General features: G+C 51.5%; 10 protein-coding genes across 10 annotated transcripts; 3 read left to right on the top strand and 7 right to left on the bottom strand.

Moving 5' to 3' along the window:
• Positions 1–1724: 1724 nt before the first annotated feature.
• JN550_004888 (uncharacterized protein) lies at positions 1725–2813 on the bottom strand (the record flags this gene model as incomplete). The annotated part of the gene is made up of 3 exons (XM_049316454.1): positions 1725–2076; positions 2245–2667; positions 2800–2813. 3 exons carry the CDS (start codon positions 2811–2813, stop codon positions 1725–1727), a joined length of 789 nt encoding a protein of 262 aa, XP_049173086.1.
• A 1007-nt stretch (positions 2814–3820) lies between these two features.
• On the bottom strand, positions 3821–6354 carry JN550_004887 (uncharacterized protein; the record flags this gene model as incomplete). Its single annotated transcript, XM_049316453.1, has 3 exons — positions 3821–5575; positions 5678–5820; positions 6030–6354. 3 exons carry the CDS (start codon positions 6352–6354, stop codon positions 3821–3823), a joined length of 2223 nt encoding a protein of 740 aa, XP_049173085.1.
• Positions 6355–6553: 199 nt separating this feature from the next.
• Positions 6554–7377, top strand: JN550_004886 (uncharacterized protein; the record flags this gene model as incomplete). Its single annotated transcript, XM_049316452.1, has 4 exons — positions 6554–6562; positions 6743–6844; positions 6907–7236; positions 7288–7377. The coding sequence occupies 4 exons, from the start codon at positions 6554–6556 to the stop codon at positions 7375–7377; spliced, it is 531 nt and encodes a 176-aa protein (XP_049173084.1).
• A 2345-nt stretch (positions 7378–9722) lies between these two features.
• On the top strand, positions 9723–10710 carry JN550_004885 (uncharacterized protein; the record flags this gene model as incomplete). The annotated part of the gene is made up of 2 exons (XM_049316451.1): positions 9723–9969; positions 10193–10710. 2 exons carry the CDS (start codon positions 9723–9725, stop codon positions 10708–10710), a joined length of 765 nt encoding a protein of 254 aa, XP_049173083.1.
• A 668-nt stretch (positions 10711–11378) lies between these two features.
• JN550_004884 (uncharacterized protein) lies at positions 11379–12354 on the bottom strand (the record flags this gene model as incomplete). Its single annotated transcript, XM_049316449.1, has 2 exons — positions 11379–12134; positions 12190–12354. The coding sequence occupies 2 exons, from the start codon at positions 12352–12354 to the stop codon at positions 11379–11381; spliced, it is 921 nt and encodes a 306-aa protein (XP_049173082.1).
• Positions 12355–13562: 1208 nt separating this feature from the next.
• On the bottom strand, positions 13563–14461 carry JN550_004883 (uncharacterized protein; the record flags this gene model as incomplete). Its single annotated transcript, XM_049316448.1, has 2 exons — positions 13563–14215; positions 14350–14461. 2 exons carry the CDS (start codon positions 14459–14461, stop codon positions 13563–13565), a joined length of 765 nt encoding a protein of 254 aa, XP_049173081.1.
• Positions 14462–15115: 654 nt separating this feature from the next.
• JN550_004882 (uncharacterized protein) lies at positions 15116–16423 on the bottom strand (the record flags this gene model as incomplete). The annotated part of the gene is made up of 1 exon (XM_049316447.1): positions 15116–16423. The coding sequence occupies one exon, from the start codon at positions 16421–16423 to the stop codon at positions 15116–15118; it is 1308 nt and encodes a 435-aa protein (XP_049173080.1).
• A 1269-nt stretch (positions 16424–17692) lies between these two features.
• JN550_004881 (uncharacterized protein) lies at positions 17693–19180 on the top strand (the record flags this gene model as incomplete). The annotated part of the gene is made up of 3 exons (XM_049316446.1): positions 17693–18437; positions 18506–18632; positions 18772–19180. 3 exons carry the CDS (start codon positions 17693–17695, stop codon positions 19178–19180), a joined length of 1281 nt encoding a protein of 426 aa, XP_049173079.1.
• A 381-nt stretch (positions 19181–19561) lies between these two features.
• Positions 19562–20466, bottom strand: JN550_004880 (uncharacterized protein; the record flags this gene model as incomplete). The annotated part of the gene is made up of 2 exons (XM_049316445.1): positions 19562–20106; positions 20424–20466. The coding sequence occupies 2 exons, from the start codon at positions 20464–20466 to the stop codon at positions 19562–19564; spliced, it is 588 nt and encodes a 195-aa protein (XP_049173078.1).
• Positions 20467–21244: 778 nt separating this feature from the next.
• Positions 21245–22999, bottom strand: JN550_004879 (uncharacterized protein; the record flags this gene model as incomplete). The annotated part of the gene is made up of 4 exons (XM_049316444.1): positions 21245–21669; positions 21727–22404; positions 22453–22643; positions 22788–22999. 4 exons carry the CDS (start codon positions 22997–22999, stop codon positions 21245–21247), a joined length of 1506 nt encoding a protein of 501 aa, XP_049173077.1.
• Positions 23000–24517: the final 1518 nt, after the last annotated feature.

The raw sequence follows: 24517 nt of genomic DNA, 5'->3' as shown, positions 1-24517 counted from the left end.
GCTCGCTTTGGAAGGTCCGCAAGTCGTCACCCACGGTTTGTGGATATAAGATACGTGGAAGTCTGTTGGGGGTCAAGGGGTCAAGGATCCCTGTTCGTGCTTGTGAGGTGTACCGCCTAGCGGGCGGATATAGGATTTCAACTACGCATCCATCTATAGATAGCTGTCGGGTGTAAGGCTGCGTCTTGAGGTCACTCGTCAGCCTAGGCACTGCGTGTCAGAGCAACACGGCACCTTTCTAGACAAAGAGCAACGTCTTGGCCCCGGAACGAAGGGAAGATCACGTAAGAGAAATGTCACGTGTAAGGTGACAACAGACGCCCAGCTTGGAAATGTGACTCGTGAGGCTACTAAAGCCTGCTGTGCAACAGCAGTCTAACAAGGAGCACTGTGTATTTCAGGTCAGGAACGCGGGGAACCATATCCCAGAACTAATCCCACACCGACGTTGTGCTACCTGACCTCGCTGCGGACGCCACGGCATATTTGGTGTAATATGCAAGCCCCAGGACAGATTCCAAAGACTAGTTGGCAATCATGGTGTTTAGGAGTTTCCAGTGACACATCGATTCCCACGGAAGTGAGTTTACAGCTAGGGTGATCGCTAACCGGGGCCTTCTCATGAGTTTACAGGGGGCATCGCCGTGGGGGGAATAGTGGAGACAGCGGTGTAAGTCCCTACTACGAAGTACTTACGCAACTTAGTGATTCCAAAGTTCCAGGTTATAGTAAATCCTCTCTTCACTGATCATGTTATGTGCTAGAATCAAGCAAGCTGGACGCCGTGAGGTTGAGGCAATCCTAAGGAACATTAGATAGACCTGACCTGAACCAGAACCCGGCCACCTTAGCATTGCTGGCGCCCAGTGTCCTCATTACAACTCCTTTGCCCGCACCGGAAGTGGTGTGTAAGCCTGTTCTGTTCTGGTGCAGGGACCTGCATGGAAACCTTGACCACGTGCAGCGCGGGAAAAGACAGAAGGCACCTGGGGAGTGAACACAAGTCAAGAAGTCAAGAGCAGCCGCCGCGGGCAGTACTTGCTCTTTCCGACGACTTGCATCGGTCTGCTTCAGGGGTCGACTCAGCAGGGGCAGACCAGAGGGTACATGCAGAGTCGATCCTCTCAATACGATGGACTTGACCGCTGCCGCGGCAAAATATTCTATCCAAGGACCGGCAGTGACTGAAGTTGACGACAAGTAAGGAAGTCCGAATCCGACGTCAGTAAGCAGTGTAACGACCGAGAAGCTAGGCTACCACATCGGGTCGAGTCATCAGATACATATTATAGAGAAGTTTCGCGTACGGTGATCCGGCAATTGAAAATTTGGCTTCGAGACGTGGCCCCCTCGCTCATCAACGATTGGGTTCAGGCGGTCACAAGGCAAAACACACCCGGCAAAGAGAAGACTAAGTGACGATAGTGTTCATTGGGTAGAACATGCGTCACGACCGGTACCTAGTAGTGTCAAAATCACCATTCACACTCTGAACGCAAAGTTGGCACAACAATAGCAAGCCCATGGGGAGAGTAATCACTGGCACCGAGTAGGTCTAGGGCTGAATGGGGGTCTCAATTGTCAATTGCTTTCTCATTGAGCTTCATTTACCTAAGAAGCTTCTCTCATGTGGTAAGCACAAACCAATAGCCTTAGACTCCAGCCCATGCGTGTCAAAGTCAACCGTTGCCATACAATCCCTTTTTGTTTACCATACCAAGCATTTAGTGGCCAGTCAGAGCGTGGGCGCGGCGGCGGTCTCTCTCCTCAGCAATGGTAAGCTTGACACCCTTACCCTTGGGGAGGGAGATCCAGGGCTTCTCGGAACCGATGACGAAGACGTTGCTCTCACGGGTGGCGAAGGTGTTGTCAATGGCGTCCTTGATGTGGACGATGTTGAAACCACCATCGTGTCTCTCACGGTGGGTGATGACACCGACACGGCCCATGTTACGACCACCGGTGGCCATGACAATGGCGCCGGTGTCGAACTTGACAAAGTCAGAGATCTTGCCGGTGTTCAGGTCGATCTTGACGGTGTCGTTGACCTTGATCAAGGGGTCAGGGTAGCGGATGCTGTTTGACATGACACGTTAGCAACATGCCGGGGAAGGGGTAACATACAGCCATTGTCTCAGAGCTCTTTTCGAGTGTTCCCATGTACGCATACGCAAACACATAGCATAGTAAGGTGGTTCGACCAAAGCTTGATCCAACGGCTGAATGATGTCTGACAGAACTTACGTTCTCGCATCGTGCGTGACCAAGAATGGGATGCCGCCCTTGCCAAGTTGCACTCTCTTGACCTTGCCCAGCTTGTACTCGGCCTCCTCGGCCTGGATGCGGTGGACGGTGAAGCGGCCCTTGGTGTCGTAGATGAGGCGGAAGTGCTCGCCAGTCTTCTCGATGGTGATGACGTCCATGAAGCCGGCGGGGTAGGTCGAGTCGGTGCGAACCTTGCCGTCAACCTTGATCAGGCGCTGCATGAGGATCGACTTGGTCTCACGGTAGTTGAGCGCGTACTTGAGGCGGTTGCGCAGGAAGATGATGAGGGGAAGACATTCTCGCTGCTTGTGGGGACCGGCCGACGGCTTGGGGGCGTAGACACCCGAGAGCTTGTCGAGAAGCCAGTGGGAGGGAGCGCTCAGGCGCTTCTGGTGCTTCTTACTGCAGGAAGACGAATATCAGCATGAGGGTCGCGGCAACCACGAGTGCGGCAGGATTCTTCTCGGCGGCCACGACGGCCACCGATAATAAATCCGCCTTGCAGCTGAGGCTTCTAGAATGGCTGTTACTTACGGTCCTCTACCCATTTTGACGGTTAGTTGTTGTCGGCTTGGTCGTGAGGTCGGGGCTGGGTGATGCGGGTTTGACACTGGGGAAAAAGTTCCTGACCCAAAAGTGAAGGATTGAATTGAAGGGTTGTTGTGCCCTAGCGAAATTTCACACGTGATTTATTGGCCCCAAGCTGGGGCCCTTTACTGTAGGCTGCCGCAAAAAAAAAAAATGGGCTGCGCACAGACCCCAAGCACCCCTGCCAGACCTGCTGCCAAGAATGAACTCTGGCACTTGGCCAGCCGGAAGTGCCAGCTGGGCTCTCGCTGGGAGAGATGCTCCTAAGCCAAGCCGCTGACTGGCGGTCGTCTGAATCACGTAGCTGTGGTTTGAGAGAGAGGCAAGTAGTATAGTGTACAATCTGCAGTGGCTAGTCACACGCTGATCTCGAAGCCAAACGTTGGGAATAGGCGGTAGCCAGAGGCTGATGCCACACATGATCCGGGCAGGAGCTTTATGGTTTACCTTGACATACGCACATGGCCAACGGATGGTACAGGATTGTGACTGAGCAACCCCTATCATGTATTCATTCATCATATGATCCTCCATCTACACACACTAAGTACCTCGCAGAGTGATGATAGCTCTCTTGTAGACAATCCTCAACATCTGGGTGGCATTCTAGCCTGACACACATCATACACATTACCCTGCCCCGGAGCTGGAGGAGAGCTTTGCTCTGGGCAGTTTGTCGTCGCCTACGGCCTGGGCGTTCTTTCAAATCCATTACATCCCATCCTCGACACTCATGGGGCCAAGAAATTATACTAACAAGGTGCCAGCATCGTAACCGGTGTGTGGCCTGCTCTCATTCTCGTGTACGCACCGCAGTCAAGTTCAGCGACGGCGCCGCTCGATTAGCAGTTGCTTTGGCTGGCGCAGCGCTGTCTTGTGCAGCCTGCCGGTCTTGTGCGCGCTGTCATTGGAACTCTCCAAAACTCAAACTCACTTTTGTTCTTACCATACCTCTCGGCCTTGTGGTTCACCCCAAACCTCGTTTTTCCGACAAGGACGGCTCTTGGGCAATCTGCGTGTCGTCAAGGAGCAGGCGCGAAATATCCATCTCTCCGATGCTACCGGACGGGAATGCCGTCCCAGCTGCTTCATTCCAGAAGACATGCGAAGGAGCTTGTGAAGACTCAGCCGTTTCCATCAGGCTCGCAGAGATCGGCCACTTGGGCATGTCCTCTTTCGAGCTATTCTGTATCAGTTGCGGTTCCAGCAAGGCTGATTTGTTCTTATCCAAGGAATGGCCAATCGTCATGTCAACGCTGGGCTCCAGGAGGCTGTTGCCTCGGCTCGCTTCCTTGATCTGCATTGCCGTCTTTTCGGTGCTGGCAAACTTCTCCGGGTACTTGTTTCTCAGTCTGTCTCTCAAGTCCGTGGGCTGCCTGTTGGCAAGGTGAAATCTTGAATCACGCTGGATTCTCGTCCACTGAGGGCCGTATATCTCGAATCCCTCCAGGATCTCTCGGTCGTCTTGTTCTGAGAATGGCCGACGATTGCGACGCTGTGATGTCTTGAACGGCCCCTTGATCCCTAGTTCAGCCAAGTCTTCCAGCTTCTTGCGGTGAGCACGGCTCTTCCGTTGCCTGGGCGCCGAATCCGAGTCGTTCTGGGTCGAGGAAGCTTGTTCGGGCTCCACAGGCTCAACCGGCTCGGCGGGCTCCTTGGGTTCGTTCAGGATGTTCTCCGACATGAGACCTTTCTTCGGCTTGACGCCAGGTGCCGCTGCCGTCAGCCTGGCCTGTTGGACTCCCTGTTTGGCCTTCGCTGTGGCTCTGAGCTCTTCCGGACAGCAGGTTCGGAACCGATCCTTCAGGTCACCAGCAGTCCTCTCGTTAAACTTGAACTGCCTATCTTCAAGGATGTCGGTCCACCTGCCAACGCCGTATTTACTAACACCTAACAACAGGTGGTTCGTCTCTTCCTCCGTCCACTTTCTTCGCGGTTTGGCCGCCCGTCTCTTGATCCTGCCTGTTGGGGTCTTCTCGGCATCAGGCGGCTGGGTCGTTGCAGCTTTGTCGTCCGTAGTCGGTAAGGTCTCAGGAGGCTTGCTGATGCCCATAGACTTTGGCGGCTCAGAGCGTGGGCGGTGATCAAATGATGCAGACGAGATGGGTGGGAACAGAGCGGCGTCCGTGGGCGGTTGGACCAACCCCACGATCATGGGGGGAAATCTAACCTCCGACGTTGCCTTCTGCTTCTTCAGCGGTTGGGGCAGCTGTACGAAGTCTTCCTTGACGGGCCTTTTCTTGGCCGTTGGGTCTTCTGATGCCTCGGTAGTGTCATCCAAGATCTTACGCAGGTCTTGTGAGGAGATGTGGTGTAACAGGTTTCTCTCGGTGCCATAGTTCGTGTCCTTCCACGTCGCCGTATTTGCAAGACTATCGTCTGTCATGGAGAACAATGGAGGGATAGACTGCGAGGCCAATTGGCCTGCCGCACTGATGTCTGGCCCTCCGTTCCGGTGGCCGGCATCTGGTTCGATCGGAGGAGGATGTTGGCGGCCCGAGGGCTTTGGCAGGCTTAGACCTTTGATCGGCGGAAGTTCATTGTGATGTGGTTTGGGCGTGGCCGTCGACTCATTCAGCAAGTGAATGAGCCGTGGCTCGATGGTAGCCATCGTAGGTCGCGGGGCTCCAGCCGGGGGGAGGGCATTGGGATAGGGCGGCGAGGTATACGACGGGTCAAAGACGTCCAAGTTGTGTTGTTGCAACGGGGCGAGGCCGGCCGTCTAGAGTTTCAGAGGCAAAGCACCGGTGGCGGGAACGGCAGGTAAGGTAACTTTCTTTCGGGAGAGGTACACATTGCTCATCTACCTACAGTGTAGACGAACGGCCAGGTAAGGCGGGTGATTCCACTTTCCCATCTGCAATAGCTCCACGGGTGCCCAGAAGGGTGCGAGTTGGATCAGATAGGGGACCGGCAGACCGGCGCTCTTCTCGCCTCCACGCGCTGCGGCAGGAGCCGTGGAGAGAGCTTGGAGTCAGGAGCGGAGACGGGAATGTCAACTGGGATATCGATCTCTTCAACACATACCGTACCGATACTGTGCTGCTGCTAACGTCCGAGCCGGCATTGGCCGAGCTGCTCAACCCATCACCCGGAAGCAGGCAAGCGGGGTGCACGTCTATGCTCTCTCACAGTGCTTGCTGATCGTGGACCAGCTTGGCTGTTGGGAGGCGTACTTGATTGCTTTGGGCCCTGTCGCCGTCGTCGTGCGAAGATCAAGCCACTGGCCCTATCGACGGCGATAGGTTTGACATTTGTCAATGGTGAAAGGTTGCCGGTAGTTGAGATTGGGGGACAGAAAATGCGACCCCGGTCCTCGCCCCCGACCGAGATGCACCTGGAATGAAAGCCGCGTTCTAGGCTCGCCTGGTTCGGTGTCCCCTCACTTCCTAGGCCGCCGATCCGAGACGAGATCGGCGTCAGGTCTGCATTTGCTACAACGAACAAGTTGCTACAGGCCACTGCTGCAGGCTGTTTGCTCCTATCACCGAAGAGCAGCATGATTTGGAGAGGCCCGGCCCCAGGCGGCCCTGGTGGGGCAAAGGCGTCCCAAAGTTGGGGGTTGCATTTCGATGCCAAGAGTGCATTTGGAGCCTCGCATCAATCCACACAGTGCTCAGGAAGACAGCCCATTAACATTCGACAGAAGAAAGCAGTCAGGGCAGTGTCCATAGCTAGCTCTAGATCGACTTGCGCGAGGATGCAGGTTGTGTGTAGTCGGGCTTCCTCCCAATAACGTGCAAATCGGGTGGTTTTGCCATCAGGCAGGGGTCAATCTTATGATGAAAGCACTGGACGGTACCTGAGTCTAGGGGCTATCTATTTGATTGGTTGAAACAACTTACCCAGTGACGGACTGCACTGGTAAACTTCTCACGATACATTGCAGTTTGAGTGGCTACCACTGTCTCTGAACACAAGCTCGCTCAGTGGCCTCTCAATTGCCCCCTTTCCCAAGGGTCGTGTTCACGGTTCTGGAACCAATCTCACTGTAAGTCTCGCATCACAGCTGTTGCAACATCTCCTGCGAGGATAGGAACACTGTCAGCTAAGGGACTGCAAAGGATTTCGGGTGCTGTTGCTCCGCTCATATCGCCAGACTGGTTCATTACAGAGCAGATCGTGTCGCCTGAAACCCTCCATCACACTGACAATGCTCGCCTTGTCGCCCTACAGCTCGGTAATGCTTACGGGCTCCTCTTCATGGTCGGCGTGGCTGTACTTTACACAACCTCTGAGCTGAAGGTAGTTCGAAGTTATCTCTGGGCCCTATGGATTGCCGATTTAGGGCACATCGGCCTTACGGCCTATCTGCTGGGTTACGATAGGTTCATGGCAGTGGCTGAGTGGAATGCTATGACATGGGGTAACGTTGGTGCCACGGTACGTTATTGCCTGCACGCTATCTTGCAGAAATCGCTGACAGGTACACAGGCGTTTCTATGTTTAACAAGGACAGCTTACCTACTTGGATTATTCGGAGGGGTGAGCTCCCCTGCCTCGGGTCCAAAGAAGATTCAGTGATGGAATGCAATCCATGCAACGATCTAGCGATTGCCTGGAACTGCGACTTGTACTTTGCATAGCCAAGTATTCTGGTGTAGTCTGGCACCAATGCTAGCGGTCACCTTTCTTTTGTTGTCTATAGGGTATGGGTCGAGATTCATACCCGACTAGAGGCTGAACGATCTCTTGTTGGGACTGCAGATGATCTCTGCAGATGATGCAAACCGGAAACAATCGTTTGTAGGATTTCAAGCTAGCCCTATCCGCATTTCACTGGTAATCAGCATGTGTCTCATTCATCTACTGCTTGCCTTGTATATAAAACCAGAAGGTCGTACTAGCAGTACAGGCTGCTAGTCTCCCGAGGGTATCGTAGCCTTCTGCATTGCGTCTGCCTTCCAGTCTACTATAGACATAATCAGTCCTCAAGACGTCCGGTGAACATCCTTCGAACCGTGTAGTGGCACCGTCACATGATTGTCGTGCTTTGATTGGTTTTAGCTACTGTTCACAATTCTGGTTGATAGGGGGGCAGGCCAAACTCTAAAAGCTGACCGCCCGCCCTCGCATTGCGTGAACTTTGCTTGGAGATGGATTTATTAGAGTGAAATTGAGTCTGTGTATTTAGCTTTCAGTGTGTCAAATCCATCAGGAAGCGGCCTATTGTTTTTGTGTGGCGGAAACAGCAAAGAGTTCCGGCGGACCAAGGAATATGCGTGCTTCAAATGGACAGCCACCCGCTCTTCCTCTTCGGTTTGCAGCCTTTATTTTGGTGAAATAAACCTCAGTTACTTTATTTGGCTCTATTACTACGCATGCGGTGGTTTATTGTCCTGTCTCTCGCAGCTGCAGCTGTGGGAGCCCCAAGCCTACGCGATAGCGTCCTTGGGGGAACAAGCACCCGCAACAAACCGGAGACAGGATGTCAGGCAGGGAGTTACCAATGCAATGCCAACTTATCGGCCTGGGTTGTTTGCGACCGTACTCACAAATGGGTCCATGGAGGGAGTTGTGACCGTGGTGCTGAGTGCCACTTTGTTTACTATAATCAGCCGCCTGATTGTATAACTAAGAGTCGTCAACAGGGTTTTGCGTGGGACAGCGACTAGTTGAGCGAGCACACACACCTTAAATGTAAGTTCTAAACAACTGTATCGAGCTGCGGATTCAATATCACGATTGGAATTTTGAGGTTTGACGAAGGCTTACGGGAACGACAGTGACGGAAATGCGTTAACCAGTCAAGGAGTTTGGAGTATACGCAAAGGAGCAACTTGTGAATGACTTTCTCGCGGAAGGGAGAATTGATTTAACATGAGCTAATCATGGCACGGAGGTCCTGGTTTGTGTTTTGTCTGATGGTCACCGATATTCTCGCCTGTTCTGATACGTTCAGGTTGCCTGGTCTCATCATACAGCCTGCAACAGAAGCGCGCCATCTTACGCCGCACAGGTTATCTTTTGGTGTTTAGACTCGTGCGTCACAAATTTATAATGAAGAAGCACTCTATTACATGTCAAAGGTGGAAGTTTTGATAATGAACGTACGCCGTCGTGTCACAAGATACAAGAGTCATTCTTCGCTGGGGAAAAATAATCGAGCAGGTCTTGACATCGACGACAAAGAGATGTTCTAACCGACTATTGTTCCCTTGCGATATCTCTCTAAAAATTCGTTGTAACTTTTCCGTCATGAAACACAATGGATCTTGGCAGAGATGTGTGATTAATCCATGAAGTCCAAAGGCGGGTCATAATTTCACTTCCGCGCATTGCCAGATTGGTGGCATCTTACGATGCTGAATTTACTTGTAATTTGTCACTTGCAGTACCAAATTAAACTCACTTGCAGTCGATACGTCTCTTCGATATGTATATTAGCCCAACCATTTGCCATTCATTTCTGTGTTTGTCGCCGACTTTTTCCCACATCCACCATTGCATGCGACACCATGGGTGATCAAGCACCCCACGGTTCGAGAGGCTCGTCACCTCTGAGCCCCTATCGAAAGACTGCCTACAGAAATTCATGCGAAAATAATGGAGCGAATTCCTGACTTGACGACGCTTCAGTCAGCAGTTCTTGCTTAACTGATTTCTGTCGCATCTATTCAGAACATCAGCGCAGCAAGCTGAACGCCCGAGTCCTGCAGAACGAGGTGCTGACAGACTGTCTTTCGGAAGCTGTCATGCTACGCCATGTGCTGTAAAAGCAATGGACACTACCTGGCGAACGCTCGGAGTACCTGCAGAATCTGATTACCCAAGCCCTGGATACCCGACCAAGTCCCCCGACCTCCGTTTGCTGGAAAAAGGGTACCGATATTGCTGAACGCCACAAACTTGTGCTTCACTTGGGCAACATGTTTCTCGCATGGTGCAAGGAGAACGATGCAGAGAAGCTTGGTTCCAGCCTCGATAACCGATCTGCAACTGCAGCTGAGATGGGACGTATTCAACGCACCAGAGTCTTCATTTACGACAACATTCACGTTACTAGCCATCCTCCACAAGGTCACTCTTTCGCACCATTCTTTTCCAAATGTTCCCCTTGGGAAAATGCCCAGTTAGGCTCCATCGTTCACTTCCTTGGCGCCCGTATTGCAACTGGTAAGCCCTTTAGAAATTACTGTGCCTCTTGTTTATGGAGGCAACCAGACAAGTATTGACTAACAAGAAACAGCCATAAACTCGATGAGTACTCATGATGTTGAGTGGGGGGCGTATAGAACAAGAACTCCCAACTGCAGTCCATATGACGAACAAGTTTCACAAATATTGTAATGGGGGATTGAAACTGTCCACTCCTTGCTTGCCGACGAAACGTTCGAAGAGCGAGCAGAGATCATCAATGAGGTACTGCAGCTACGCGACGGAGTACGGGACATTAATATTCTCAATTATCTACCGTCGGAACTGGATCATGTGATGTCTTGGATAAGGGTCCATGGTACGCCGGTCGATGTACTTCCTTACAGTGAGAAGCCATACTACGACGAAAATGATACAGGCCCTGAGGATATATACCGGTGGTCGAACGGTTTGGAAAGTGCTACAGGGGGCGGAGACTACTGCCTAGCGGACACACTGTTATATTCTCAAGATCGTGGCTTGCACTCGTTCATGAATTTTGACGACTGGCCTTTAAGGCGCACAGGTTATGCCATGTGGGACAGATCTCGCCTGGATTCCATAGGCATCTTCAATGAGCCTTGGCTAGGAGAGGAGCAAGAGGTCCCGCCGGAGGTCATTGATTACGACCACAAATCCTTCGATGCCTCCTGCGCTGAACGAAAACGACTGTGGTTGGCTGGAGCAAGCGGTTGGTGGGCTGCTGGGAATACAAGTTAGCTCGTTTGGGAGCCGCGACGAAGGAACCAATGCATTCGTGACCGTGCGAAGGCCTTCCGCCTCTCAGGTATGATCTCTCCCAAGGCAGGAGTTTCTCCTCTGACTCATAAGCAGGCTGGAAGTGTCCAACCTTCCCGCATCCGAAACATACGCGTTTCCCCGTAATGGATTCCGATCCATTCATAAATGGGTTCTTCGACTGGCTCCTTAGAGGTAGCTACACTCTGCTGTTACTGTTTCCAATTTGTGCAGTATACGCGCCTCCATACCCGCCTCGGAGACCTCCTCGGAAGCCGCCTCGTCCGGGCATCCCGTTGGATCTAGTAGGAGGGGTGTTCTGGAAAGGGGTGATGTTTGGGGCGTGTCGGGCGTCCTGATTGGATAGTTGGTTCGCTCCCTGAGAGACAGTCACATTCGTCGGAGGCTGACCAGTCTCCCGGACTCTGGCCGTGCTCTGCGGAGGGGGAAGGACCGAATTGAAATCGCAGAGGGTGGGCAAGCATAGTTGAATTTCATCGATTGATCTGGTAAGGCGGTGTAAAGACTGAGAGTAGTTCTAACTACAGCTAACAGCACATTGGTTTGGCTGCCCGCGGGACCAAGATATGAAAGCGAGTCTCTGTAAAGCATACGATACATGGTGTTACAAAAAACACGATTGGTCCAATTCACAGCCTCCCCTCCCTTTTCAACCCTTCCCAGAGGGCAAGAGCAGCTAAGCATTTCGAATCACGAGCCCCTTCTTTCCACAGATCCTTCAGCTTAACAAGCTTCAGTGTAATCTTCTCTCCATGGTCCCTTAGACCTGTAAGTTTGTGGTTGTATTTCTCGATCTCGTTCCGCGGCAAGCGCCGCTCTGCAGTATAAAATCTGATGTACTCGTCACAGCCGCCGGCAGACGGGTACATGGCCACAGGCAACGCCTCACCAGAACTGCCTTCGCGGGATTCTTGAGCAGGAGCACTCAACTCCTTCAGCTCAGATGCCTTGATGGTCATTCCCAGTTCTTCCTTGATCTCTTCAGCTACGGCGCCCTTGAACTCCTTATCATCCACCATGCCAGCCGGCAGCTCCACAAACTCGAGACTTCCAGCAGGAATGCGTGGCTGAATAGTAAGGATGATCTGGCGATCCTCTTCCTCTTGCTTACTACCTTTCTCCACATCATCAGGCGTGAGAACGATCAGCATGGCGACGGCCGGGCCCCGCAAGAACACGATTCCAGGCAGGGGATGATTCTTGTCTGCAGGATCGTGGGGATTTTCTTTCTTGATTTCTGCCTTCAACTTCAAAAAACCTAAACGGCTGCCAAACTGATCGAAGGATTGCACATCAATCTTGAAAAGCTTGTAGGGCTCATCGTGGAATTGGTGAGACTGTTCTGACTGAAGCCTCAGCGACTTTTCAAGCTGCGTAAGCCATTTCTGTTGCGGAGTCAGTTAGTTAGCGGGTCTTGGAATCCAAGCTGAGTGGACAGACTATGAATGGTGGAAAGCCCTCTATAGCTTCCCTACCGCCCGGCAAATCCTCCGGCCAGGTGGCGTCATGGCCTTTGAGCTGCCCGCGGACGACAACAATGTGCTGGCCCGAGACTGGATTTGCACGGGGCGACTCGTCGTGGCCGTGAGCATTTTGTTGCGTCATCTTTGAGGTTGTGGAGGTGATTGTAGTGACAGAAAAGGGTCTGTTTGGGAGCTGGTTGTTGCAAGAACCAAAGCGAGCTAAGCCTCGGCTTTTTAGTAAACGCAGAGCTGGCAGCATGTCTTGTGTCCCGCCTACAGATAGGGAGTGCTTGCAAGCGTCGCAGGACTGATTCAATACAAGCCAACACCTTTAAAAGCAACACAAACGAGCAGAAAGGCAGGGTCCAACATTTGGCGAGAGGAAGAGCGCTGACGAAGTGCTTAGGGCATGTATACGTAGGTAGTTCCACGATAGGTCAACGTTATTCTTAAACTTGAACCGCAAGTAAGAACTCGGTAGCTGATCCAAATCAGCTCTCATAACATAGTGGAAATATGATGGCCGAGCGGCCCACGTAGATGCCTTGATAGTGATGATTATGATGACGATGCGCACGTAACAAGTCCGTAACCTAATGGGTTATTCGCAGCTCTTACCTGGGCAGCAGTCAGGTTCCATCAGCGCTTCGATGGCCGGGGTTTCTCCGTAAGGCGTACCCAGTGTACCTAATCACCCATGAGTCGAGTGGCACCTCGGTAAGACTAGTCAAGCAAGCGAATACACTCCCTATGTATGCACCACGTATACGAGAGCACCATAAGCGGAAGTTCATGAAAAAGGAAAGGCGAAAATTTACAGTACATTTTACTTTATTGTAACTTAATGTGCTCACTCCGAATCGGGGAATCGAACCCCGAGCTCCTCGGATTATCATGATGAAAGCGAGGTATGTTAACCGTTACACTAATTCGGATGGTGTTCGATGACGCAATACACCGTTATTGAGGACTACCAAAGTTCTGAACAATTGCGTCTAGAGGTCTCCACTGTCGAGAAACGCGCAACGTGTCTGTGTGTCTATGATGTTCTGTTGATGTTCTTAGGAATGCGAGTTGAACGAGCAGGGTCAATATCCAGCTGGTCACTTGCGCACTAAGGCGCAACTTTGAACAGAACAAGATTGGTTGGAGCGAGACACGTTGTCTGAGCAATCCCGACCGGTGTAGTGGTCTGCATGTGGGGCTAATGCGCGGAGATGGCTAGATAACGACCCCATGCTTTAGAGATACAGTATACTGTTAATGGCAACGTATGGAAACCGCCGTCAACTCGTCCTGTTTCGTCCTGCACATGGATCTCCCAGCCCCCCGGCTGGGACGAGAGTCTCGTTAGACCAAGTGGTCACCGCCTCGTGTCTTGATTATTTCACCACTGCAGTTCTTGTCCTTCATGGCGTAGACATAAGCCTCGGCGACATCCTCAACCTGAGCAGCTTTCCCCACTGGTACTTTTTTTGCTAGATCCTCCATTATTCCTGCCTTCTGCTCAGGCGTGAGAGTGGCGTCCCACAGTCCCGTGTCGACAAATCCAGGCTCGACAGCATTGACGCGAAGTGGCTTGAGGTCGAGCGCCAGGTTTCGCGTCAACCCGGTCAGGCCACTTGCGAAGTATGCGATCAGGGCCCAGCCAGGCATTGCTTTATCAGCGATACCGCCGGTCGTAAGAGTCAAACTCGATTCCCGACTCTTTGGTAGGTGACGGGCAGCCATCTTGCCGACCAGGACCGGTACGACTAGGCGCATGTGGCTTGCCTTGTGGATCATTTCAACGGTAAAGTCGTTGAGGCTACCCAACGTCAAAGAGTCTGCGGCCGTATATACCAGATGGTTGACCTCACCAACTTTTCGGAAAAGATCGTCGAGGTCACTCTCGACGGTACCTTGTGACAAATCGCATCCAAATCCCTGGATTAGTGCCGAGGGATAGCTAATCTTTACTTCAGATACAGTAGCATCAGCGCTTCGCTGGGATGATCCGACCACTGTAACATTCGGGGTCAGTAGTTTCCTTATGACGTCCATTTGTTGGGATATCTAGGTCCTGAGACACTGGTCTTGGACTTGGAACCTCAGACTTGCCAGAAAGTGGCAGTCAATTCTTCCAGACTGTACATACATGTAACCCGTGCTCCAGCCTCTAGCGACGCATCGACTACACCTCGCCCGATGCCCTTCGTTCCCCCAATGACGAGCACGTGCGTCCCAGCCAGCTTGTTGTACTTGGTCATGTTGAAGGCAACCTGGTAGATTAACGCTTAGGGTGGGCCTGTAGGTCAATTGCTTTCACCTCTGAGTCGTCTCCGAGCCGTCGTTTACTACCTTAATTGTGAAATACCGGTTCGTTATTAATACATAAATCATGGTACTTCCTGTCAGGCAACATCATGTTTTCTGTCATAAAAATGCCAGGAAACGCTCGGAGTTAATACTAGGTCCTTTCGTGTTCCGTGTTCACCACGGTGCGATTTGTTTTAAGGCCGAAAGTTTATGTCGGGCAAGCTCGGATGGCTCCTGCAAGTAATGATGCATTCCGACATAAGGTCCCGAGGTCGTACTGTTGCTCGCTGATCGAGGTCCCGCCCTGGGTTCCAGCAGGCCGTTGGCGGACTTTATTTATTCCCTAGTTGGGAGCTGTCCCGACAAAATCCGAGTCTACTCCCTTTTGGTTGAAATGATTGGAGATGCACAGCACCGCCGGGTTTAGGGATTAATTACAATGCCGTCACAACTTGGAGAGGAGATCGTCCGGTCGAGGTATGACTCTCCTTTTTGATTGGGACTTTATTGTCTTTACCATATTGTTCCCTACTGATACTATCCTCAAATGGCTGGCAGTGACAACCAATTCCTGGCCAAGGTAGACATGACATCTCAGAAGATACCTAGATATTTTGTGCTGCAGCCAGAAGCAGCTCCATAAATCCAGCACCTGTCTCCTGCAAGTTCTGGCGGTATGTCTGCGCAGTTGGGTAGAACGAACACGAGGCTTGATTATTTGCAAAGCCGAACTCAACCGTAAAGGCGTGAACCAGCCCAAGGCTCGAATCTGCGAAATGTCTCGAGTAAGAGTAATCGTCGCTTGCTCCAGAAGTCGGATACAGTTCGGAAGCTTGCTCAACTCCGTAGCTGCGCCCAGCTGCTGCACTCATTGCCGTCTGAATGCTAGTCGCAGTCTTGAGGTTGATAGACCAGTCGTCCGCAGGTGTGTACTCGGAGTAGACGAATCCACTGCGGTCTGGCGAGACACCTCGGACCTTGTCATATGTCGAGTTCAAGAAGCTCATTCCCGGAGTCTTAGATTGGTTGTCATCGCTTCCCCAACTGTAAAGGACAACTCCAGCGTTAGAATGGAGGTCAAGGAACCAGCCAACGTTCTTGTGCGAATCCAGAATCCACTTGATGCTCTTCGTCTCGGGTTCTGAGAACGCACTTTTACCGTGGTAATCCTCAGCCCTTGGGCTCTGAGAGGCTGTGCCCGATGCGACGCTAGAGGCGAACTTGTTTGGGAAGTCCCAGAGGAAATCAAAATTCCTGTTCAAATCGACCCCAATCGTTGCGGGCTGCCCTGAGGTGGCAGATGCCGGGTTTCGGTTCTTGCGCCAGCAGCTGTTACTTGATTGATCGTAGGCGACACCATCGGGATTACTCAGGGGTACGAAAACGATGCCAGTAGCCAGCGCCTTCGTGACATCCTGGGCGGTGTACTTCTTGCTACCATAGGTAAGGCCCAATTTGTTCTTGTTGGCGTAGAGGAGGTCGGAGATGAAATAAAGCAGGTTGTCGGGGCCACCGCGCTCTCTTGCGTGAATACCGGCATTGATGTAGACGTTGATTGCATCGCTACTGTTTCCTTGTCCCCCGGCTTTACCACCGTAGATGCTCCTCTTCTCGTACGTGGTATAAGGGGTCGTGAAAGTATCAATGTCGTACTCCTGAGCAAGGCCAAGGATGCCGCTCTGGATTTCCTGGACGTTGAGAATCAAGCCCAAATCTGTGCCCGCGGCTTGAGTGCCAACACCTCGAGGAAATTTGGCACCACCATTAAATCGATCGCCTGTCCCCACCCCAAGCCCAGTGTTCGCCCGTGGGTTCACATTTCTTCGGGCAGGCAATCCTCTTTCCTCAGGTAAAAGGCAGGCCCAGGAAAGGGACGCCAAACCAATGACGCTGTATGTTTGAGAGAGCTTCATCGTTTCGCACCTCACTGTCAATGATCAATAGATGCGGAATCGGTGGTAACGATACTCGACGATCGATTATAGTGGATGGATTGGGCGACTGAACGTCTCGTTCAATCCTGCGGGAGTCAGAATCATCCAGATTTCGCCTCAATCTACAAAGGAACGATCGTTATTTCCATGTCTTGGGGCGCACTGGCGCCCTCTATATAATTTAAATTGACCTTGAGGCAAGTACCATCGCCAAGTTCCTTAGTGTCTTTCCAACCAAGCTCGAATACTCGAGCACCGGAATGCGACGGACATGTTGCACACTGTCTCTAGTTTCCACCGCCAGCCAATCGTCTGTCAAAGCAAAAACGCACGAACGTGTCGTCATTGCCTTGATTGGGATGGTGTCTCTCAAACCAGTTCTAGATGGTTGTCGACTTGACCAACGCTTTTCTCATTTCTCTTTGCGACCCGACCTATGAACACAGGAAATCCAAAACCCTTGTCAGCTCCGGGAGCTGGACGATAATCCAGGAAGGTAGAACATCATAACATATCGCTCATATGCAGGGATCGGTGGAGCAGCCCATTTGGGAAAATGCGTCTTGGCGAAGTAGTGCACAGTCAAAGCTGGTACTCCACTATCATCGCCTAAAGAATAATGAGCTTTGAATTTTTATTCTTGAAGTCACTCCATGGTGGATGTCACAGTGAGCCCCTCATCCCCAAATGCCAAGGGACGGTGGGTACATTCTGGTTCGTTGAAGTTTTCGAGAAGTTGCTTATCAAGGCATTGAATCGCTTCCCAAAAAGGCAAGTACATAAGCAACTTTCGCCAATGTGCCGGGTGGGCAGACCAATGCACGTGTCGATACAGATTGATCAGAGTATTGCCCGCGGCATATGGACAGTACACAGCTGCTGTAAACTGACTCCTGAACTCCTATCCAATTGCAAACGTTGGCGGCCGGAGCACTTCCACGTTGTGCATGAACTATAACGCGTTCCCGATACAGCGTCTTGCCATGTAGCAAATGTAGTCTTCTCTCCATCTTGAGGTATTGGGATCCGGTTATCCCTGTAGAGGCTGCAGAGTCACAAGGTTCTGAAGGTCTTTGATATGAACAGATCAATATGGCCGCGTAGGTGCTTGGGAACTCTACCTGAGCTTCCGAGATGGTTCTAGCTTAAGCTTTTGCAGAAAGACGCATTATATACGGCCTGTTGACCAGCCTTGCCAAGTCAAGTAGTGCCTACTACCGTTCCACTCTGCGGCAATAATACGTCGAAATGAGAGGGGTCGACCTTCTTCATTTCTGTGCTGCGGTTGTCGTGGCGAAGCACTCTATAGCAGCTGTCGTTGACCAGGGCTGGTGCACGTGGCAGAGTCTACTTTATGGCGTGGAGGACGCTCAGTGTTCAGAGGGGCGCTTGGAGTTCAACGAACCTGCCGATGAGAACCATTTGTCCGTCGCATCGTCGTGGCCAGTGGCGACATCTTGTGTTTCTGGCGGAAATGGAACACGGACTTACTGCATTTATACTGACCGCGACGTTGCTAGGGAGAGAGGTATCACGATCATCACGACTCCATCCGAGGCACTCAAACTTGCCAAGACTACAGCGTTCAAAGACTTAAAGGGATATGATCATGTCAAGGACCTCAACGCTGCAGAGAGTCCGAGATGGCGTGTGGAGGAAGTCCCTGGTAAGGGCATGGGGTTGATCGCCAATCGGAACCTCCACGCCGGCGACCACATCATGAGCGTTTCAGCGTCCATTATGATCGATTATGGCTTGTTCATGGACATTGGCGAAGATGTGCGCACGCAAATGCAGGCCAGAGCCATCAGGTCGCTCCCTCTCAACCACCAACCAGCGTTCTTGAACCTATCAACCCATGATGCTGTCCAAAGTTTTGAAGAACAAGTAGATAGGATCATTTTGACGAATGCTTTTGACATATCCGATCGTGAAATTGTCGAGAACCCGGAAGGCGTGGAAGACCAGCACTTTTTTACGGTATTTCCTGAAGGTGAGCGGTCCTGTTACCATTATCACCTCGAACTGTCAGGGAAATCTTGCTGAGGCTGTTAACAATAGTTTCGAGAATGAACCACGACTGCCGACCCAACGCGCACTATTTCTGGGATCCGAACACGTTCACGCAAAATGTCTATGCGATTAAGCCAGTGACAGCTGGCGAAGAGATTACTATATCATATGTAGAGTAAGCCTACCCCACGTCCTTTAATACAATGGCTCCTCACGTTGGTCTTTTTCACTCTAAACTTCTGAAGTCTTTTCCTCCCTCGAGAGCAACGAGTTGAGAAACTCGAGCAAACATGGCATTTCCCCTGCTCCTGCAGCCAATGCACCCAGCATGAGCGCCTGGTCGCCGAGTCGGACGAGCGAATTGTTCAGATCCTAGAGTTGCAGCACTACCTGCGCGACTACAGCAAGACATCGCCAGCAACGCCAGATATGGCAGAGCTCCTCATCTCACTATACGAACAGGAACGCATTCACTCAAGGATCTTTGAGGCTTACACCTATGCTGCTATCGAGTACAACGCAATAGGTCAGCCGTGGATGGCAACAAAGTATGCTAGACTTGGCATTCAACATGGTTTTGTTGCCAACCAACCCACAGGCGAAGATCACTTTGATATCAAGCAACTTGTCGATGATCCGTGGGAGCATTGGTCGTATATGATGAGGCGCAGCAACGGGGAAGCAGGTGCTTCCACTGCACACCCTGAAAAGATGTCAATATAGGCTGATGTTTGAGACATTGGCTTTCAGATTTTATGCCGCGGCAAAGAAAGAGGTTTATGTTTCCCCAAGAATTGCATGCTTGATGATGTTCACACATGCTTCATGGCAAATGCATAATGGCCGCCATTTATCAACGACTTTCTTGTAGGAGGTTTCAGTGTCTGAATCATCATTCGTATTCCGGCTCATGACTACAACCCGGTAGTATTCAACACACATGTATATATCAAACTCGCTCAAGCCGCCGCCGTCATTATCATGGCACATGATACAAGCTACCCTAACAGAAACCCAAGCCGAGACTCCATAGCATATCCAAGATCCGAATAAAGAAAAAGCTCGCACGCAAAATGGGGAGGACCGCTGCCATTACAAGGCCTTTCAAACCGTTTCTCCCGTGGCCCTTGGATGGGAGGGAGGAGGCTTGAAAATATCACTCCCATTCCCAGCTCTACCGACATACGGTGGAGGAGCCGTCATCGTACTCACCATACTGGGAGCTGGGCTGGGGCTTGGCGAAGGTAACGGTATTGCGTTTGTCTGCTCAATAGGGCCGATGATGACAGGTTGTGCGTAGACTGAGCTCAAGTAGTTTCCTTCGGCATCGGACCTAGCAGTTGAGGCTCCGCCAGCGTAGCCCATGGGCTCATATTTAGCACCAGCGGTTCCGGCAGGTTGCACATAGCCCGTGCCGCCCTCGGTATATGGTGCGTTTACAGGTCCTGGAGGAGCACCGTACCATGAGGTGTTGTTCGAAGAGTGACCTTCATCAATCTTGGCGTAGGAACCGGTTGATTTCTCCTGTTTCTTGCCCTTGACTAGTTTGAAGAGCCATATCGGAAACCATAGACCACTAGCCACACAAAAGGCTTTCCATACAGGGTGATATGGGCGGAAGCGCTTGCCTCGGATTGGTCGCTTGTGTTCTGATCTCGAGTTAGTCAAAATCTTAACACGCAAGTAGGAGGGGAATACAAACCTTTCAGGCAGTAATATATGAGCGCGGAAACGAACAAGACTATGAATATAGTCGCCAGTACAATGATAAGTATAGCCCACCACGGAAGAGTCGACCCCGACCCTGAGCCGCCTGAGTGGCCACTAGTTACTACGACTGCCGTGCCGCCTTTGCTGCCACTCTTGTTACCGCTGCTGCTGCTGCCGCTGCCGCTGCCGCTACCGCCGCCTTTGCTACTCGATGAGCTTCCTCCATGAGACGATGAGCTGCTACCATGCGACCCACCACCGCCCTTCGGCGCCCGCTTCAGCATCCCAGCGGGTCCCATGTCAGGAATGTCAGGAATGCTGCGAGATTGACTTCTGACTGAAATTCGGCTACTGGCGTCACGCAAATATCCAGACGCGCTTCACGCGTAGAACAGTCGAGAGCGGGCGTCTCCCACAGTACCCTGGATATTTGTGTTTTCGACAGAATGATCATGTCAGCCGCGTCCGACATGGGGGCCTCCGTCGGTTCTAAGAAGAGGACTGAAGACCACGCCACAAATCGGCCGCCGTCCGCACCCCAGTCATTGTGCGTTAGCATACATGCCGGAAACAGGCCAATCAGCCGCTGTGCCAATGGTGGCTAGGCCTTCGTTGTACAAAATAGCAGGCTTGCGGGGCCTTGCGGGTTACACTTTTCAGTGCCAAGTCTGCACAGCCCGTCCGTGTAGGTTTTTTGAGATGGTGATGGTTATTACAGAAGTCTACAATAATTGGTTATTTTAGGCACTTAGGACTCCTGCGGGATCAGTTTCAAAGATAGCGATCGGTTTTGGGCGCAACCTGTATAGGCCATCTTGGGATGCGATGAAACTTCACACCCTGCACTTGAGTTCCCCCAGGTAGTTGATGGGGCCCTCGCAAAACGTTTTCGGAGGCATCGTGTTACCACTTATCCGATCGCTCACGGGCGGGCGAGCTATCTACTGGCTGAGCCGTCGTAGGCAAGCTGACCTCACAATTTTCACCAAACTAAGTATGGCACCAAATGGAGATATGTTGTGTTTTAACGGTATTCAGGGCTGCCTAAGCATTGTGAGCAGCTCAACCTTGGGGCGGCTAGGTTTCAACCAAGGCACCCCTGTCGAGATAGAGCATGTCAATGGCTTTTTGTTCTCCCACCTCGAAATCGATATCAGCGGTCTTCTCCATGACCTGCTTCCGGCTTTCAAGAACCTTCTTGACAATATCTTTCCACTGCAGCCTTGTGTTAGGCTTGAGGACGCTCATAGACGCATCAGGTGCTGGTACCACTTCGACATCGAGCAGTTTTCCGCCACCCTTTTTCACGACACCATCGATTATAACCATGTCGATATCACCCGGGTTGCTGTGCAGAACAATGGCTGCAACAGGGTCTTCCACGGCTGCAGCTAGCATTCCGGGACTTTCACCATCGAAAACCACAAGATCGGCCTTCATACCTTGCTTCACGCAACCTATCTCATCCTGCATACCGCATGCCTTGGCGCCGCCCAGCGTAGCTGTTATTTCCAGTTAGAGTCTGGTGTCATTTTCTCTCCTACGATGCTCAAACATACCCAAATTGAAGACTTGTTCTGCTGAGATGCCACCCGGCTTTCGTGACCAGAATCCTTCCTCATTAAGTTTCTGCCCTTCATAAGCACGGCCAGACTGTAATGCAAGCCGCATCTGACCCGGAATTCCAGTCACCCCCCAGCTGTGACAGTCGACGCCGAGGCTGGCATTGTCGTAGTGGTCACCTCGAAGGCAAACAGGGAATCCACCCATTTGCAATTCTGTATTGGGTGTGCTCGAGACTGAAGCCCCGGTAGACTGGTACAGCGCACCATCGCCTTCGTGAGGGCGGTTACCGTGCGATAAGAGGATGTCAGGGCCAAGTAGTCCATGAGAATGCAGAATCTCAATGGCCGTAGGCGTCTTTTTCCCTTGCATAGCGCCGCCAATGGTATGGGTCGTGATGAGCTTCGCGCGCCCCTTGCCGGGGTCTCTAAGTGTGGCGTAGAATTGCTTGATGTCCTCAGCCGGCGTATAGATATTATCATTTGCATACCCTATATGGACTGTACCGTTGCCATATGGGCCGCCACGGGCCAAGGTCTGGTATCTTGCGATGGTCTCCTCGGAAGCATCATCTTCAACAGTAAACGGGCTTCGTGATTTCAACCTGCGAGGTGGCGTGAAACAGTAGATAGCTCGCAGCCCTGTGGAAAGTAGGGCTTGTAACGCAGCTTGGCCTGGATATAGAATTAGTTCCTGCCTTCACCGAGGTGCGTGTTACTGACTGTGCTCTGCTGTAAGGTTACAGCTCGAATGATCAACCAGTGTCGTCGTGCCAGCTTCGATAGACTCAAGAGCTCCAGATAATTGACCCCAGAAGAGATCTTCCGGCGACCAGAAAGCCCCAGTAAAGTTACCCTTCACCATATATTCCATAAGCGTTTGGTTTGCGTGAGCTCCTTTATATTGGGTTTGCCTGCGGTAGTTGGTTTTAGTTCTTATTGCTCGACTACGTGCATGGGGTGATTTCCACGCCTGAATCACGACACGTCTAACTCTGCGGCCCATCCATTTCCGGCTGTGATGTTGGTTGTGAAAGCAAGGATGAGCAGTGACATACCACAGATGACGATGCGTATCAATGAAACCAGGACTGATGATCTTGCCTTTGCAGTCAATGACTTGTGCGCCTGGTCCTGGAGTGATTGCTTTTTCAATCTTCGCGATGACTGAGTTCTCGATCAACAAATCAGCTTCGGTTGGAACGACATGGCTATCGGCATCGTGCACCAGGATGATGCCATCCCGGAGTAGAATCTGAGACTTTGACATGGTCGTTGGTAAGTTCCAGAGTACTATGATGAGTTCAGCAGGTATTTGTCCCAGTTTAAATAGCCAGCCTTAGAAACAATCTTCGCGCTTGACCACAGACAACTTTATAGAAAGTCAACTCCGATCCTTCGGCCGAGCTCGCGGGATTGATGCTCAGGTCGGCCGGCGTTAGCGGGCGCTTGCTCGCGCTCGCGGTGATAGATCGGGAAGCCGAGCTCGCGATTGACGCCTTTTCTGAGGCCCAACACTAATATGTAAACTAGGCAGTTTTGGGACCATTGCTCACGACGGAGACATAACGTACGAGTATGAGCTATTGTATTATGTGGCCCTATCTGTTGCTGACAAGTTGTCAAGGTCAGAAAGGCTCCCTATCACCTACAACACGCTATACCTGCGCGTGCTACGTACGGGGCAGCTGCTCACAACAGCACACAGTACCTACAAAGGCACGTCGTTTGTTTGCGAGTCCATATAGACGTACCTCATGTGTTTTCATCATTATAAAATTACTCAAGAGTCTTTGATGATCACTCTATAGCGGAGACAACGGAGGTATAGGAGGGCCGTAGCAGCACGGGCAACCAGCCCCACAGGTATGGTTTGGTTTTTAGGATCAGGCCGCTGTGCCCATTCTCCCGCCAAAAAGGGTTCACCGCTCTCTTTCGAACAAGAGCCTCCTTTGCAGCTAGATCCCAGATTCTATCCATTGTATGATCGCATGTGACATCTTCAAGTGCGCGGGCCAGACATACCTTTATTTGTTATAAAGACGGTCGCCTTTTTACAGGTGTTTTAAACCATCGGTAGAAACACTTGTGACGTTGTCAACTCACGAGGTCACCCTTCATTCAGCATGCTGCGACGCGTCATACACTCCAGATGTAGTGATACCGAATGTAGAAATTAAGTAATTTGTGCAATAAAGCACAAGTGGCATTTAACATTGGCTCCAGCCAAGATCTTTGACAACAACCCGCTCAGCAAACTGAAGCTGTTTCCTAGCACATGAGCTTGGCATCTGACGTCAGGGCTTGAGCTTGCGACATCACAGTTTCCGTCATTGGTGGCTGGTTTTTCTTTCCTCCAGAAGGAGAACTGGGTGACTTATGGGTCGCGGGTTCGGCCGTTGGTCTACCTAAAGCGGGTCACGAAGACCTCGGCGACAAGCTCAGTCACCTGAGGACGGCATCAAGCCTTGGTGATACGAGGTTTGCATGCGAAAGGTGGTATTGGATACGTGAGTGCCGCACTAGTCTTACTGCGTACAGCGATTCAGTTTGTTTTCTTACCCTTGGGATCCAGTTAACTGCTTCCAACATCGGATTTACAACTCCCTCCAGTGTGCAGTGGAGAGACAGACTTTAGCGAGTGAGACGGTACGTTGCAGCAGGTTACTACTGGATCTGGCACATTTTTACCAAGCTCTCATGTCGCGCTCACAACTGTTCACGTTCGGCAACCCTGCGTGTTTCCGCATCTTAGTGCCCTATCAGCCAGTAGTTTAACGCCTAAATA

The sequence above is a fragment of the Neoarthrinium moseri genome (genome assembly GCF_022829205.1).
Source record: "Neoarthrinium moseri strain CBS 164.80 chromosome Unknown scaffold14_Wmoseri_CBS_16480, whole genome shotgun sequence".
Taxonomy (NCBI): domain Eukaryota; kingdom Fungi; phylum Ascomycota; class Sordariomycetes; order Amphisphaeriales; family Apiosporaceae; genus Neoarthrinium; species Neoarthrinium moseri.
The sequence above is the reverse complement of the archived record's forward strand: the minus strand, read 5'-3'. Positions and strand labels throughout refer to the sequence as shown.